At 38.0% G+C, this 15,962-nt stretch overlaps 1 protein-coding gene across 19 annotated transcripts in view; it reads left to right on the top strand.

Annotated features, from left to right (window-relative positions):
• Nucleotides 1-24: 24 nt before the first annotated feature.
• The window catches only part of CFAP70 (cilia and flagella associated protein 70), a 125,156-nt gene continuing 109,218 nt past the window's right edge, over nucleotides 25-15,962 (top strand). For 16 of the 19 annotated variants that reach the window (XM_064594808.1, XM_064594812.1, XM_064594807.1 and 13 more), the window contains exons 1-3: nucleotides 25-3,496; nucleotides 5,628-5,730; nucleotides 6,710-6,896. In XM_064594808.1, the coding sequence (XP_064450878.1) occupies nucleotides 5,668-5,730; nucleotides 6,710-6,896 (250 nt within the window). In that variant the 5' untranslated portion in view covers nucleotides 25-3,496; nucleotides 5,628-5,667. The other 3 variants (XM_064594803.1, XM_064594821.1, XM_064594820.1) reach the window with 3 other exon arrangements.

Genomic DNA, 15,962 nt, shown 5'->3' with positions numbered 1-15,962 from the left:
GGAACACAAGCAGAGGGAGTGGGAGAGGGAGAAGCAGGCTCCCAGCCGAGCAGGGAGCCCGATGTAGGGCTCGATCCCAGGACCCTGGGATCATGACCTGAGCCGAAGGCAGACGCTTAACGACTGAGCCACCCAGGCACCCCGTGAGCAATACATTTGATTGTATTATTGGATGCTATCAGAAATAAATTGGAAATAACAGATTAGCTAATTGGAAACAAGTCTTTCGGAGTAATGAGAAAGGAGTTTGTTGTGATAGTCATTTAGTGGAGGTCTTTGAAACACAAACTAAAGAGTTTGAATTTTATTAGGTATTATAGCTTTTTTTGCCCCCAAACTCGTTTGTATGTGTAGATAATTCAATTCTGTTATTCAGTACTGTTGTATTTTCTGTAGCATTAAAGAGGGTTCTTTTCCATGTTTTCTTATGAAGTTGAGGTTTTAAACCAGTCAAAAAAACATTTGAATGCCTTTCCTGGTAAGGACTATAGGAAATTCAGAGTGGCCACTGCTAAGCATTCCAGGAGAAAAAAAGAACTAGAACACAAGGGTTTGCCCTCAGGCACTGTCTGTCATTGTCTATTGACAGTGGTTAATTATGTTTAAGGAAGTGACACCTGTACTTATCCTTTCGTGCCTAGGCATCATGAGTGATCTAGTTCCCTACCAAAGACTTGGCCCTAACCTTCACTTATTACATAAAAAAGTATTTCATGCACAAGGTAGGATGGCTATCTCAGTGCAAATTCACTCACAGCCCTCACCTGGGAAAAAAAGTCCGGAGAGAAATGCCTTAATAGCTCCATGGGTCTATTTTTTAAAAATTATAACACTGCAACATTTAAAAGATCTTTTCTTAATTTTTATAATTTTAATGTTTATAGCAGAAATAAAACTTATTTTTAAAATTTGGATCTGGTAATTCTGTATCCTCACATCTCCATGGAGAGTGGTGTGTGTGTGTGTGTGTGTATAGCTATTGAAATAATTGTCAATGTACAGAAAAGTTGCCAAAATAGTGCAAAGAATTTTAATATCCCTTTCATCCAGATTCTCATATAATTAACGTTTTATTGCTTCATTGCTCACTGTGTGTGTGTGTGCATGTGGGCACATACGCGTATATTCTTTATTGTTAGTCTTTCTGGACATTTTGAGGATTGACAGAGCAAACTGCAGACATGACGTTCCATGACTTCTAAACACTCCATTGTGTATTTTCCCCTAAACAGGGACAGTCTCCTACATAAAAGCAAACAACCTTCCAGATCAGAAAATCAATTTTGGTACACTACCATCCAATCCATTGAGGCCATTCAAATTTTGCCTACTGTGCCAACAATGTCTCTCTTCTCGTCCAAAATACTGTATGTACAGGAATATATTTTGCATTTAGTTGTCATGTATCTTCATGTCCTTTATGTCCAATAGTCCTTTTTTTTTTTTTTTAAGATTTTATTCATTTGAGACACAGAGATAGAGCACGAGCAGGGCGAGAGGCAGAGGGAGAAGCAGGCTCCTGGCTGAGCCAGGAGCCGGACGTGGGGCTCGATCCCAGGACCCTGGGATCATGACCCGAGCCGAAGGAAGATGCTTTACTATCTGAGCCACCCAGGTGCCCCTGTCCAATAGTCCTTTAATTTGGAATAGTTCCCCATCTTTTATGTCTTCGACAGTTTCTTTTTTATAAGATTTTATGTATTTATTTGAGAGAGACACAGCAAGAGAGGGAACACAAGAAGGGGGAGAGGGAGAAGCAGGCTCCCCACAGAGCAGGGAGCCTGATGCGGGGCTCGATCCCAGGACCCTGGGATCATGACCTGAGCCGAAGGCAGACACTTAACGACTGAGCCACCCAGGTGCCCCTTATTTTTTTTTTTTTTAAGATTTTATTTATTTGACAGAGACACAGCGAGAGAGGGAACACAAGCAGGGGCAGTGGGAGAGGGAGAACCAGCCTCCCTGCAGAGCAGGGAGCCAGTCTTTGAAAGTCTTTCAATAGGGTGGCCTACAACCTGAGTCCCTCTGATGGCAGGAACACAACAAAATGATGCTTTGCTTTTCCCAGTGAGTCTCAACAGGAGGCATGCAATGTAGACTCCTCCCAACCCTGGTGGTTAACCTTAATCACATGATCTTGTTGGTTTCTTCATTTCACCATTTCTCCTTTGTAATTGATTAGTATTCCAAAATCATGCCAGTATCTTCTCATCAAACCTCCTCCCATCCACTACAGACTCCTGCCTGAATCATCCACCTCTATAGTGTGTGCCAAATGGTAATTCTCTATTTCCACCATTTTCTTTGTCTTATTGGATTGGCATTCTACTGTTAGAGTTTTCCTTTCTCTCCATTTATCTATATCAATGTGAACTTGTAGATTCCTATTTTACTCAACAGATTGTAATCCATTAACATTGTTTATTTTGATTCCCAAATTGTCTGATTTGGCCAGTGGCTCTTCAAGCTGGCTCTTAACATTACAACATTTGAAAATATGTATATTGCTAAGATTAATCCATGTAGTAGCTATAATTCATTTAGACTGCTTTGTAATATGCTATTTTGTGAATATATATATATATATTTCATATATATCAGTTTATTCACTCTTCCATTGATGGGCACTTCGGTTGTTTCCATGTTTTGGTATTGTAGTTTACTATTCCAGAACTCTAATGTTGAGTTTGGAACGTATTAAAATTTTGGATTAATATATACTTCAAGTCTGTTTATTGTATAAGTATTGAGCGGTAGGACTGTTTTGCAGTCTCGCTAACAGTATACGAGAAGCTCACTTTTTTTTCTTCCAAGTTTTTATTTAAATTCCAGTTAGTTAACATACAGTGTAATGTTAGTTTCAGGTGTAGGATTTAGTGATTCATCACTTGCATAGAACATGCAGTGCTCATCACAACATTGTACTTCTTAATACCCATCATCCATTTAACCCATCCCCTCTCCACCGCCAGGTCCCCCTCCCTTCCAGCAACCTTCAGTGTGTTCTTCTACAGTTAAGAGTCTGTTTTATGGTTTGCTCTTCCCCCCCCCATGTTCATCGTTTAAGTTTCTTAAATTCCATATATGACTGAAATCATATGGTATTTGACTTACTTCATTTAGCACAGAGGGTCACTTTAAAATACTGTTAATCTGCATTGTTCATGGAGGAGGATTTAAAAGACCTGTTTTTAAAACCATGTACTAAAGGCTTTTATTTTAACTAAATTTCCTCTTGGTTTTTCTCCTATTTATGTAGGGATATTGAAAGAAAGGAGTCGAGAAAACAGGATCGAAAGTTGGAAAACTCACGGCTTATGCCAAAAGGAAATTGCACTTGCGGACAAAGTGACCTAGAGCAGGGAGGCTGCCGCGCATGCGCACAGTTCCAGAGCGCAGGCGCAGAAACCTCCCGAACCGCTGTTTTCCTCCCCGAAAATTTTATCGCGAGTCTTGGGATAAACTTGTGATTGCCAGAACTAAATTCTCGCGAGAGGTAATTAGTTGCTATAGTTGCGCATAACACATTTGCGGCAGCCTCAGGTAAGGCAGGTGTATTCAAACTCCTCAGAAGACCCTCTGCTCCGGGCCTCCCGACCGTGGCCCTGCGACCCCACCCCGTACCCTCGGTCTCTTCTGAGCTACAGCCGGGCAGAAACTCAAGGCCGCACCACACAGGGCACTCTGGTACGGACCTAAAGGCCACCGACCCCGCTAGGCGCCGAAGGTCCTGCCAACCCCAGGCTTCCCACTTGAAGCCGGGCTTAGACCCCCTTCCGGCTTTGCCCCAGATACCCTGCAGTAGGTCCACACTGTGCCGCTGTCCCCAGACGACACCCCGTCCGTCGTATCATCCAACCTGTTTTTTATTTTTATAAGATTTTATTTATTTGACAGACACAGAGAGGAAACACAAGCAGGGGGAGAGGGAGAAGCAGGCTTCCCGCCGAGCAGGGAGCCGGATGCGGGGCTCGATCCCAGGACTCTAGGACCATGACCTGAGCGGAAGGCAGACGCTTAAGGACTGAGCCACCCAGGCGCCCCCATCCAACCTGTGTCTGACGTAACTGTTCCCTTGCATTTTCTTTTAAAGATTTTGTTTTTAAGTAATCTCTGCACTCAACGCGGGTCTCGAACTTAAAACCCAGAAAGCAAGAGTCTTATGCTCCACCAGCTGAGCCAGCCAGGTGCCCCTCCCTTGCATTTTCATATGAACAATATGACAAGAAATGCATGCCTCGGGCGCCTGGGTGGCTCAGATGGTTAAGCGTCTGCCTTCGGCTCAGGTCATGATCCCAGGGTCCTGGGATCGAGTCCCGCATCGGGCTCTCTGCTCAGCAGGGAGCCTGCTTCTCCCTCTGCCTCTCTCTCTCTCTGTCTCATGAATAAATAAATAAAATCTTAAAAAAAAAAAAGAAATGCATGCCTCTTGGGTGCAACAGGAGCCCCCCCCCCCCCGACTGCCCTGACCATAAGTAACCAGCCAGATTTCTTGCATTCATTATACAATAAATATCCTGCTAAGACAATGCATAGTGCTGGGCACTCGGGCTGTAAATATGAGTGAGAGATTACTTGTCTTGAAGGGAGTAATTGAGCATTCAGAAAAAGCAGTGCACATTAATAATACCATTTGTGCCCTACTTCATAGGTGAAGCAGTTTTACTATTTTAGTGGATAGTCGCAACAAATGTGAAACACCAAAATTTATATTATCTTTTTTACAGAAGGTGAAACTGAGGCTCAGAGAAATTAGACTTTTGTCCAGGGTCAGGCTAGTGAAGGCCTAATTCATGTGGTACTATTGAAAAGAAAAGAAGGGGAGTAATGTAAAAGGTAATTTCTAATGTGAATTTTATAAGAAAATTGTCAGTCACTTTGGCCCAGAATGAGCCTGGAGACATGGTGTTGAACAAATGATCTGAGATGTTTAGATGACTGAAAGTGAGGGAGTAGCTGAGAAGAGACAGAATAATTATAAAGCCTGGGGACAGCAAAGTATTGCCTTCTTTTTTTGTACCACCAGTCCTAGATACACATAGTATGTCCTCGGCAAACATTTGAATTGCCTTAAGTTCCAATTTGAATTGAGGTAGAAAATCTTTCTTAAACATATCCAGTTTATTTTTGAAATTGTGTCCTTAGTGTTGTAAAATAATTAGAAGATATCTCTGACTAAATAAGACGTATGTCCGAACTTTTGCTGGTGGACTAACCATTATTCTATATGGCTGTTTATTTCCTGTTATCGAAGTATATTTTTGTAAAAGAGATTAAGTAAACTTTGAGGGGAGCTTTGTACATAAAGTCTATCAAAGAATACTATGAAAGATGGGGTAAGTAAGGGAGATGACATTCCTACCCTCTTCGTCTTGGAATGATTTGTGCTTGATGGTTTAGTTATATGCATAAAGATCACGTTATCACTAACTGATGGAATCCTTGTGACCAGCTCTGTAAGGCTCTGTCTATCAGCAAAGGTTGGAAAGGGCAAAAAACAATGCTGGACAATGCTGGACTAGCTATGGCATTTCCCTAGGTTCTCCCCTAGTATTGGTTATTATGTAATGTGGGTACTTCTGCAGCTGTGGTACTTGAGGGGAAAGGTTGATTCATTATGTTTACAGAGACCAAAGAAGACCAGAGGGACTTTGCCCAAGTGCCGATATGGAGCAGGTGTTATCAACAGGCAGACCTGTGCAGATCACTGTGACAGATGGATATAACTTGGTAAAGTTACTTTTGGAAATTAGAGGAGTTCTTAGTTTATTCATTCTTCTTGAAAGTATATTTGCCTTTGTGTTCAGGTTTTCCTGTCAAACATCTATCTGCAGTTTGCATGAAGATGTATTGGGAACACTAGTGGGAGGAATGCTTTTGCACCCTCCTATAACACCAGACTGGCTAGTCTTAACATTGCAATGGCATTTCTTTCTCATTTTTCCTTTTTGGTAGACCATATAATCAGCAGGTCACATCACTATGTGTGTAAAATACCTGGCAATTTGAATACTACATTTAATGGGTGAAACAAGAAGTAATTTTTGTTTTCCTAGACAACAGGCCTTTTCTTCTGAAAAAATCTGAATTCTTCCATAGTTTTTCTTGTGATTAATTTCATTTGGTGAATTTAAATAATAAAACTACAATATGAGGTAACTTAAAAATTACAAGAATAATGAAATGGCAAAATATTCATTCACTATTATGAAGTCAAATAGCTCATTCCAAAACAGGATGTAATGAATGATCTCTACTTTGTTTTAAAAAGTATATATAAAAGATATATGTATAAATGTATGTGTGTATATATATATATTCACACATATATATATTCACAGGAAAGCACTAGAATATATATTCTAAAATATTAATAGTGCTTGCATGTTAGAGTGAGATTACAGGTAATTTGTTTTCCTATGTGCTTTTCTCACTTTTTAAAATGTTTCACAATATACTTTTATAATCATGTAAACACAAAAGTTATTTTTAAAAATTCCCAACATAATGGCATTTAAATAGAATGTTACAGTTAGCTACGACTAGATTTGTTTAATGACCTTCTACCTATCCCTTTTGTATTTGTGATATAGCTTGTTAGGAAAACATGGAAAAATGCTATGTAGTTCAAGTCAAAATGAGTTGCCAGATGTGTAGGAAAATTCTCTATTTGAGTATAAATCGTAAAGTGTTATCTTTCTGTCAACAGAAAGGTTTTAAAGGAGATACTCCAGTTACTTTTATTCGTGCAGAATTCAATCAAGCGGTTCTGGGAGACTCTGCAAAAGTTACGGTTTCTCCAGAAGGAACTGCAAAATACAACTTCATGAGCAGTTTTGAATACAATCCTGAAGGAGGAATTACTTTAGATGACCTTGCCCACAAACCTGTGTTCTGTAAGTCCTTGTGGTACTAAAAGTATTAATTATGTTGAGTATGTTATAAGGAGATATTGAGGTATTTAGTAGTGGTTTGGGGGACATATGAACACACCTTACCTTTTTCACCTAGGAATAATGTGGTATAATTTGAGTCCTTCCTGCTTTTGGCAGCAGTCTCCATGGCCTGCTAATTTTAATCAGTTTGTATCAAAGCCCTTTTGACATTTGACTGAACTTTGTAGCCCTTATCTCCTAAGCTGGGTTGGAGCTTTTCCTAAATATTCCTATATTTAGGGTTGCCAGATTTAGAAAAAAAAATTGGGACATACTTATCCTAAACAACTATTCATTGGTTATCTGAAATTCAAATTTAATTGGGCATCTTATATTTTACTTGGCAACCCTATCTGTAATTCTGTATACAGTACTTCTATATACTTTTTTTGAAATTTGGTCTATATCTTATTTATTTCAGAATTTCTAGTGCCTAGAAATATCTGGGACATAAAAGGGCTCAAAAAGTGTTTGTTCAATGAATGAATGAAAAAATGGATATATGAATTCTGTATCCACACTTTTACAGTTTCTAAGTACACTGTATTATCTCTGACATACTTTCTTCTTACACCTATATACTAGTCTAACGCTTTCATTTTAACCTATACTCTTATTTTTTGTTTTGTTATTATTTCAGTGGCACATCTCCTGTGGCACCTGCCAAAAAACCACAGATTCCAAGATCCCTGACCCAGAGAAGTGGGTCCTGGGAATCATACAGTATCCTAGAGCATTGCATTCTAAACTTTTTTTTTCCATAAGAGTCACCTGAGGCTCTGGGAGAAAATAGTCTTCAGAGTCCTACCCTAGACCACTAAATTCATGATTGCCAGGGAAGGATCCTAGGAAGCTGCATGTAGGAACAAGTCTTGGTGACTCCCAGGAAGCACTGCTCCAGAAAAGTGATTCCTAGCTCTGGCCTAGCTGGGAATCAGTCACCCATGGAGGCATCCATCTGATCCACACTCTGATCACTCCTTTCTACTTTCTTCTTTGCTTTGTGCTTCTCTGTCACTCCCGACCCCAAATAAGACGAGTGTCAGTGTCCTAATTGCCTTCCTCCCTGGTATGTTAGATGGGAAAAGCAGAACTGGAACACTTTTAAACGTGTCATTGAATCCATGAGAAAGAAGGGGCCAGTCCTTTGTTCCAGAAACAAAGCAGAAACTGAAAGCTGAAACTCTTGAACAGCTGCTATTGGTGGGTGGTGGTGTGAGGGGAAAGAGCAGTACTCCAAAATCTAGGGGCTTGGATTTTAATGGTCTTAGACAAACAGAGAACTTGGGCTGCTGTAGATGGGAGTTGAGACTGAGATCAACCCCATTACCGCAAGCCAAGACTCTCAAAAAGAATGGACTAGAAAAATAATCCATGCCCCATTATATGTATCTAGCCATTGGATAGACGAAAAAAGTCTTTCCTAATAAGTAATAATCATAGGGTTATGCCAATCATTAAATAACATATATTTTCTTAAAACACACAAGGAACATTTATACAATAGAAACTGGCCAAATACTAGGCAATAAAACAAATCCTGCCATATACCAAAGAATCAATGGCATACAGACTAAGTTTTCTGACCAAAATACAAGTCAACAAAATTAGAAATCTATAATAAAAACATAGGAAAAAAAGAATCCATTTGGAAATTTTAAGGCACACTTATGTATAATTCATGGGACAAAGAAGAAATCATAAGAAAAACTATAAAGCATTTAGAATCAGTCAACAGTAAAACACCAAATATCAAACTTGTGGAATAGAGCTAAAGTAATACTTAGAGATGCATTTATGCTCTGAAGTGCAGTCATTAGCAATCAAAAAGGATTTATTTATTTTTTAAATTTTTAAAAAGATTTTATTTATTTCTTTGACAGAGGGAGACACAGTGAGAGAGGGAACACAAGCAGGGGGAGTGGGAGAGGGAGAAGCAGGCTTCCCGCTGAGCAGGGAGCCCGATGCGGGGCTCGATCCCAGGACCCTGGGATCATGACCCGAGCCGAAGGCAGATGCTTAACGACTGAGCCACCCAGGCGCCCCTTAAAAAGGATTTAAAACAGAACCTCTGGGAGCACTTGAGTTGCTCAGTCGGTTAAGCGTCCGACTCTTGATCTCAGCTTAGGTCTTGATCTCAGGGGTCGTGAGTTCAAGCCCCATGTTGAGCTCTATGCTGGGTGTGGAGCCTACTTAAAAAATAATAATAATAAAACAGAAGTTCTGGAGTATATATATGTTCCCCTATTCTTTTTCACTAAATACAACTGCAGACCTCAGACTTTATATGTAAAACAAACATAAGGGACTCTGAAAGGTGGAGAGAAGAAGGAAACATGAGACATGAGGAATGACATAGTGGTGAGTTGCTTGGGTTTTCTTTTTGTCTTGTATATCCCAGACTTGATGCTGAAGAAGCCAGCAACCTGGAAACATGAATGAGTGCAGACCAAAACCAAAACCAAACCAAAACAAAACAAAAAACTTAAGGAAATCTGCTCTAACCAAAGACCAGGAAAAGGGCAGTCTAGCAAGACCGGAAACTTAGTAACTGCTCTGTTCTAACCAAACACCACAACCAAAAAAATGTGGCACCACTCACACCCAGGCTGAATGGAGGACTTAGATTTATACTATTGTAAAACAAATTAGGTGCCCCAGCTGAAATTAGGTGCCCCAGAATTAGGTTCAAGAATACCAAATAGGAAGCCAGGGCTTCTGTGCTGTCTGGTCATGAGGCCTCTCTCTCACCATCTGGTTTTAATGGAGACCACATAGAGAGCCTGGATTTCTGCCCCAATCTGGCAGTAACAAGATGCCATTCTACTATCCATTGGGGTGGTGTCAGAGGAGGCCTAAAGTAGGGTTGAGACTTACTGTCACCTAGTGGTAATGAGCCTACACCCACTGTGGTATCAGTGGAAAAGAAGTAAGGAACCAGAACTCTCACCCCTCGTCAGCAGTAATAAGGAACTGTCCCCCTCAGGTATCAGTAGAGGCTGAGTGGAGTTAAGAATGGGGGACAATGGGGCAGTGCCCCTCCCCTTCCTCTGTTGGAGCAGGGTAAAAAAAAAAAAAATCAGCTAAAACAGATGGTTTAAGGTCTAGAGTTTCATAACATACAAAAAGTCCAAGATTACATGAAAATGACTCATCATACCAAAGAACCTGAAGATCTCAAACTGAATTTTATTTTTTTGACTGTATTAGCATTTTATTTTTTTTAATTTTTAAAATTATGTTGTTAGCCAACATATAGCACATCATTAGTTTTTGATGTAGTATTCAATGATTCATTGCAAACTGAATTTTAAAAGACAATCAGTAGATGTTAACACCAAGATCACATATATATTAGAATTCTTAGACAAAAATTTTTAAGAGCCATGGTAATGGATCAGTAAGCAATTGCAAACATGCTGGAAAAAATGACAAAAATAGACTCAGCAGAGAAATAGGTCTTAGAAATAGAAGATATAAAGAAGAACCTAATGGAAATTTTAGATTAAAAAATACAATAACTTATGAAAAGCTCAGCAAATGGGCTCAACAGCAGAATGGAGGAGACAGAGGAAAGAATCAGTGAATTGGAAGACAGAACAACAGAAATACCCAATCTGAATAATATAAAGGAAATAGACTGAAAAAAAAAATGTGAACAGAGTCTGAGAGGCCTGTGGGACTATGACAAAAGATCTAATAGTGTCATCAGAGTCTCAGAAGGAGAGGAGAAAAGGGTGGGACTGAAAAAATATTTGAAGAAGTAAAGCCTGAAAACTCCCCAAATTTGGCAAGAGACACACACCTAGTGGTTCAAGAAGATAATCAGACTCCCAGTAGGGTAAACCCAAAGAAATCCATATTAAGAGACATCATAATTAAACTTCTGAAAACTGAAAACAACAAAATCTGAAAGCAAAGGAAAACAATTAGAATGACATCAGGTTGTCAACAGAAACCATGGAGGCCCAAAGGGAATGTCATAATATTTTCAAAGTGATAAAAGAACTATCACCCAGAATCCCATACCCAGAGAAAAGATGTGAAGGGGAAATCAAGACATTCTCAGATTAAAGAAAACAAAGTCACCAGCAGACCTATCCTGAAAGAATGGCTGAAGGAATTCCTCTAAACAGAACAGAAATGATAAAAGAAAGAACCTAGGAACACCAGGGAGGAAGAAAGAATGTGGTAAGCAAAAATTCGGATAAAGTAAGCTTTCCTTCTCTTTGAGTTTTCTAAATTGTGTTTGGCACTTAAAACAAGGTCTAACACTGTCTGATGTAGTTCTAAAGGTATACTGAGAAAATATTTTAAGCAATTGTAAACAGGAAAGGCAAAGGGACATAAAGGGAGGTAACGTTTCTGTACTTCAACCACTGAAATGATGATACCTGTAATAGACTGTAATAAGTAATATATATATAATGCAGTACTCAGAGCAATAACTAAAAAACCTATACAAATAGGTACTCTTAAAAGTATTATAGGTAAATTAAAATGGAATTTTAAAGAATGTTCATGCAATCCACAGGAAAGCAAAAAAAGAAAACAAATGAAAAAGAGAGGAGAAACAACCCCCAGCAGACTTAAGCCCTAATATGTTAATAATTACATTAAATATATCAAGAGACAGAGATGGCAGACCTAACTATATGCTGCCTACAAGAAACTCAAAATATAACCATATAGTCAGGTAAAATGTAAAAGTATAGAGAAAGATATATATGCACACATTCATCAAAAAGTAGAAGTGACTGTATTAGCATCAGAAAAAGTAGGCAAAGAAAATAACCAGAGACAGAGAAGTTCATTATGTAATGATAAAAGAGTCAACCCACCAAGAATACATAGTAATACTAAATATACATACACCAAACAACAGCTGCAAAATATATGAAGCAAAAACTGATTAAACTGAAGGGGCGAATAGACAAATCCACAATTATAGTTGGGGACATAAACACCCCCCTCTCAATTTGTAGAATAACTAGATAGAAAATCAACAGGGGTATAGGAAAACTCAACAGTACCCATCAGCCTACAGTATCTAATAAATATTTTTTGAACACCCAACAATAGCAGAACATGCATTACTTTCAAAAGCCCACAGACCACATACCAAAACCATATTCTGGGTCATAAACAACCTCAATACATTTAAGTGAATTAAAATAATGTGTTCTTTGACAACAGTATCAAGCTAGAAATCTATAATAAAGAACAGGAGATTCTGAACGCTTGAAAACAAAAAGACACACTTCCAAATAATCCATGCATCAAAGAGGAAGTCTCAAGGGAAGTAAAAAAATACAGTGAACTGAATGGAAATAAGAATACAAGGTAACAAAGTTTGTGGGACATAGCTAAAGAACTGAGAAGATTTATCACACTAAATGCATACATTAAAATAGAGGAAAAGTCTCAAATCAGTAATATAAGCTGTCACCTCAAGGATTTAGAAAAAGAAGAGCAAAGTCAAACAGAAGGAAGAAAATAATAAAGATAAAAGTAGAAAATAATATAATGAAAAACAGTAGGGAAAAATCAATGAAACGAGTAACATAGCTGGTAATTTAAAAACATCAAAACTGACAAACCTCTAGGAAGACTGGCCAAAAGTGGGGAGTGGGAGGAGAGAAAAGACACCACAAATGATCTATTATTGTCTATTCATATATAATGAATAATCTATTCATTAGAAATGAAATGGGATAATGTCACAGATAGTAGTCCTTAAAAGAATAATAAAGAGATGAACAACTCTACATACATAAATTTGACAAGAAAATGGATCAGTATTTTGAAAAACACAAATCACGACTCATCCTATATGAATAAAGTTGCCCTGTAACTGTCAAGGAAATTGAATTCATAATTTGAAATCTCCAGGACCAAAGAGTCTTACTGAAGAATTCTACCAGAAGTTAAAAATAATAACTAACACTAATTCTACACAATCTTCCAGCAAATAGAAGAGGAGGAAACACTTCAATTCATTTTATGATGCTAGTGTTACACTGATACCAAAATAAGACAAAGACAGTACACAAATGGAAAACTTGAGGCCAGTATCTGTCATGAATATAGACACAAAAATACTAAAAAAATACTAAAAAATAGAATTCAATAAATAAAAAGAATCATACATTATTATGAAGTGGGATTGATTCCAGGGATCCAAGTTTGGTTCAGTATTTGAAAATTAATCAATGTATTCTACTACGTTCATGGTCTAAAGAAGAGAAAGTATATGGTCATATTGGTCAAAACAACAAAAGTATTTGACAAAATTTAACACCAATTCATGATAGAAACTCTCAGAAAAATGCAAGTAGAGGGAACTTCTTCAACCTGACAAAGGCTAACATTATACTTAATGGCAAAAGATGGAATGCTTTCCCCCTAAGGTTGAGAACAAATCAAGGTCTGCTCTCACCACTCTTATTTTAATTTAATTTAATTTAATTATGTTATGTTAGTCACCATACATCATTAGTTTTTGATGTAGCGATCCACGATTCGTTGTTTTCGTATAACACCCAGTGCATCATGCAGTACGTGCCCTCCTTAATACCTGTTACTGGGCTAACCCATCCCCCAACCCCTTTCCCCTCTAAAACCCTCAGTTTGTTTCTCAGAGTCCATAGTCTCTCATGGTTCATCTCTCCCTCTGATTTCCCCACCTTCATTTTTCCCTTCCTTCTCCTAATGTCCTCCATGCTATTCCTTATGTTCCACAAATAAGTGAAACCATATGATAATTGACTTTCTCTATTTATTTCACTTAGGATAATCTCCTCCAGTCCCATCCATGTTGATGTAAAAGTTGGGTATTCATCCTTTCTGATTGCTCTCACCACTCTTATAAACATAGAGATGGAAGCACTAGACAGTGCAATAAAGTAAGAAAAGGAAATAGAAGGCATATATATATGAAAGGAAGAAATAAATCTGTCCCTATTTGCAGATGACATGATTGTCTATGTAGAAAATATCAAGGAATATGCAAAACTTCCAGAAAGAAAAAGTGAGATCATAGGATGCAAGGTAAATGCTCAAAATCAATTATATTTCCGTATACTAGTGATAAATACATGGGCACTGATGCTAAAAATACATCATTTACAATTGCTTTTTAAAATGAAATAGTATAAATTTAACAAAACATATATAGCACTTATGTGCTGGAAACTATACACTATTGAATGAAATTTTTAAAAATCTTTATAAATGGAGAGACATACTGTACTCATGTACTGGAAGGCTTAACATAGTTAAGATGTCATTTCTCCCCAGACTGTTACAAAGATTGAATGTAAATCTTATCAAAATCCCAGAAAGATTTTTTTCTAGATATTGACAAAACTATTCTAAAATGTATATAGAAAGGCAAAGAAACTAGAAAACCTAAAACAATTTTGGAAAAGAATAAAATGGGAAGAATCACTATACTTGATTTCATGACTTATTATATAACTATATTAATCAAAATTGTGTGGTGTTGGTGGAAGGATAGACACGTAGATCAATGGAAAAAAATAGAAATAGATCCATCTAAATATGCCTAATGATTTTTTTAAGATTTTATTTTTAAGTAATCTCTACACCCAACGTGGGGCTCACACTTAAAACTCTGAGATGAAAAGTCACACACTCCACCGACTGAGCCAACCAAGCACCCTTGCCTAATGATTTTTGATAAAAGTGCACAATCAATTCATTGGAGAAGAGGTAGCCTTTTCAACAAATGATGTTAGAGCCATTAAAAACCTGTACGCAAAAAAATGAACCTCGACTTTAGTCTCATACTTATGCAAAAATTAACTCAAAATGGATCACAGATTTACATGTGAAATGTAAAGCCACAAAACATTAAGGAAAAAATGAGAAGGACGCCTGGGTGGAGGCTTAGTCGGTTAAGTGTCTGCCTTCGGCTCAGGTCATGATCCCAGGGTCCTGGGATCGAGTCCCACATCGGGCTCCCCGCTCAGCGGGGAGCCTGCTTCTCCCTCTGCCTGCTGCTCCCCCTGCTTGTGCTCTCTCTCTCTCTCTGACAAATAAGTGAATACAATATTTTTTTTTTTTAAAGGAAAAAACGTGAAAAACTTCAGAATCTAAGGTTAGGCAAAGAGTTCTTAACACCAAAAGGATGAGCCATAAAAGAAAAACAACTGATGATTTGACTTCATAAAAGTTAAAAACTCTTGCTCTGTGAAAAACCCTGTTGAAAGGATGAAAAGACAGGCTACACAGTGAGAGAAAATATTTGCAAATCACAATCTGACAAAGTAATAGTATCTAAAATATATAAAGAACTCAAGATTCAACAGTAAAAAATACTCCAGACAATCCAGTTAGAAAATAGGCAAGGGCGCCTGGGTGGCTCAGTTGGTTAAGTGACTGCCTTCAGCTCAGGTCATGATCCTGGAGTCCCGGGATCGAGGCCCACATCGGGCTCCTTGCTCAGCGAGGAGTCTGCTTCTCCCTCTGACCCTCCCCACCTCATGCTTTCTCTCTCTCTCAAATAAATAAATAAAATCTTAAAAAAAAAAAAAAAGAAAATAGGCAAAAGACTTGAAGAGACAGTTTACCAAAGGATATACAGATGGCATATAAACATATGAAAAAGTGTTCAACATTATTAGCCATTAGGGAAATGCAAATCAAAACCACAGTGAGGTATCACTACACACCTATCACTACACACATATGGGAATGTTTAAAATTAAAAATAGCGAAAACACCAAATTCCAACAGGTTGCAAAGAACCTGGATCACTGATACATTCCTGCTGGAAATGTCAAATGTCAGAATTTCTGGTGGGAATGCTAAGTGTCAGTCTAGAAAGCAGTATGCAATTTCTTTAAAAACAAAACATGCAAACAACCATATATAATCCAGCAATTGCACTCCTGAGCCTTTATGCCAGAAAATGAAGACTTATATTCACACAAAAACCAGTATATAGTTTATAGGAGCTTTATAGTAAAAAACAGGAAACAACCCAGATGTCCCTCCATGGGT

Source organism: Mirounga angustirostris, unplaced genomic scaffold (genome assembly GCF_029215605.1).
Source record: "Mirounga angustirostris isolate CCGP_5_RB_7025 unplaced genomic scaffold, mMirAng1.0.hap1 SCAF_6, whole genome shotgun sequence".
Taxonomy (NCBI): Eukaryota; Metazoa; Chordata; class Mammalia; order Carnivora; family Phocidae; genus Mirounga; species Mirounga angustirostris.
This window is presented reverse-complemented; position numbering and strand designations above follow the sequence as displayed.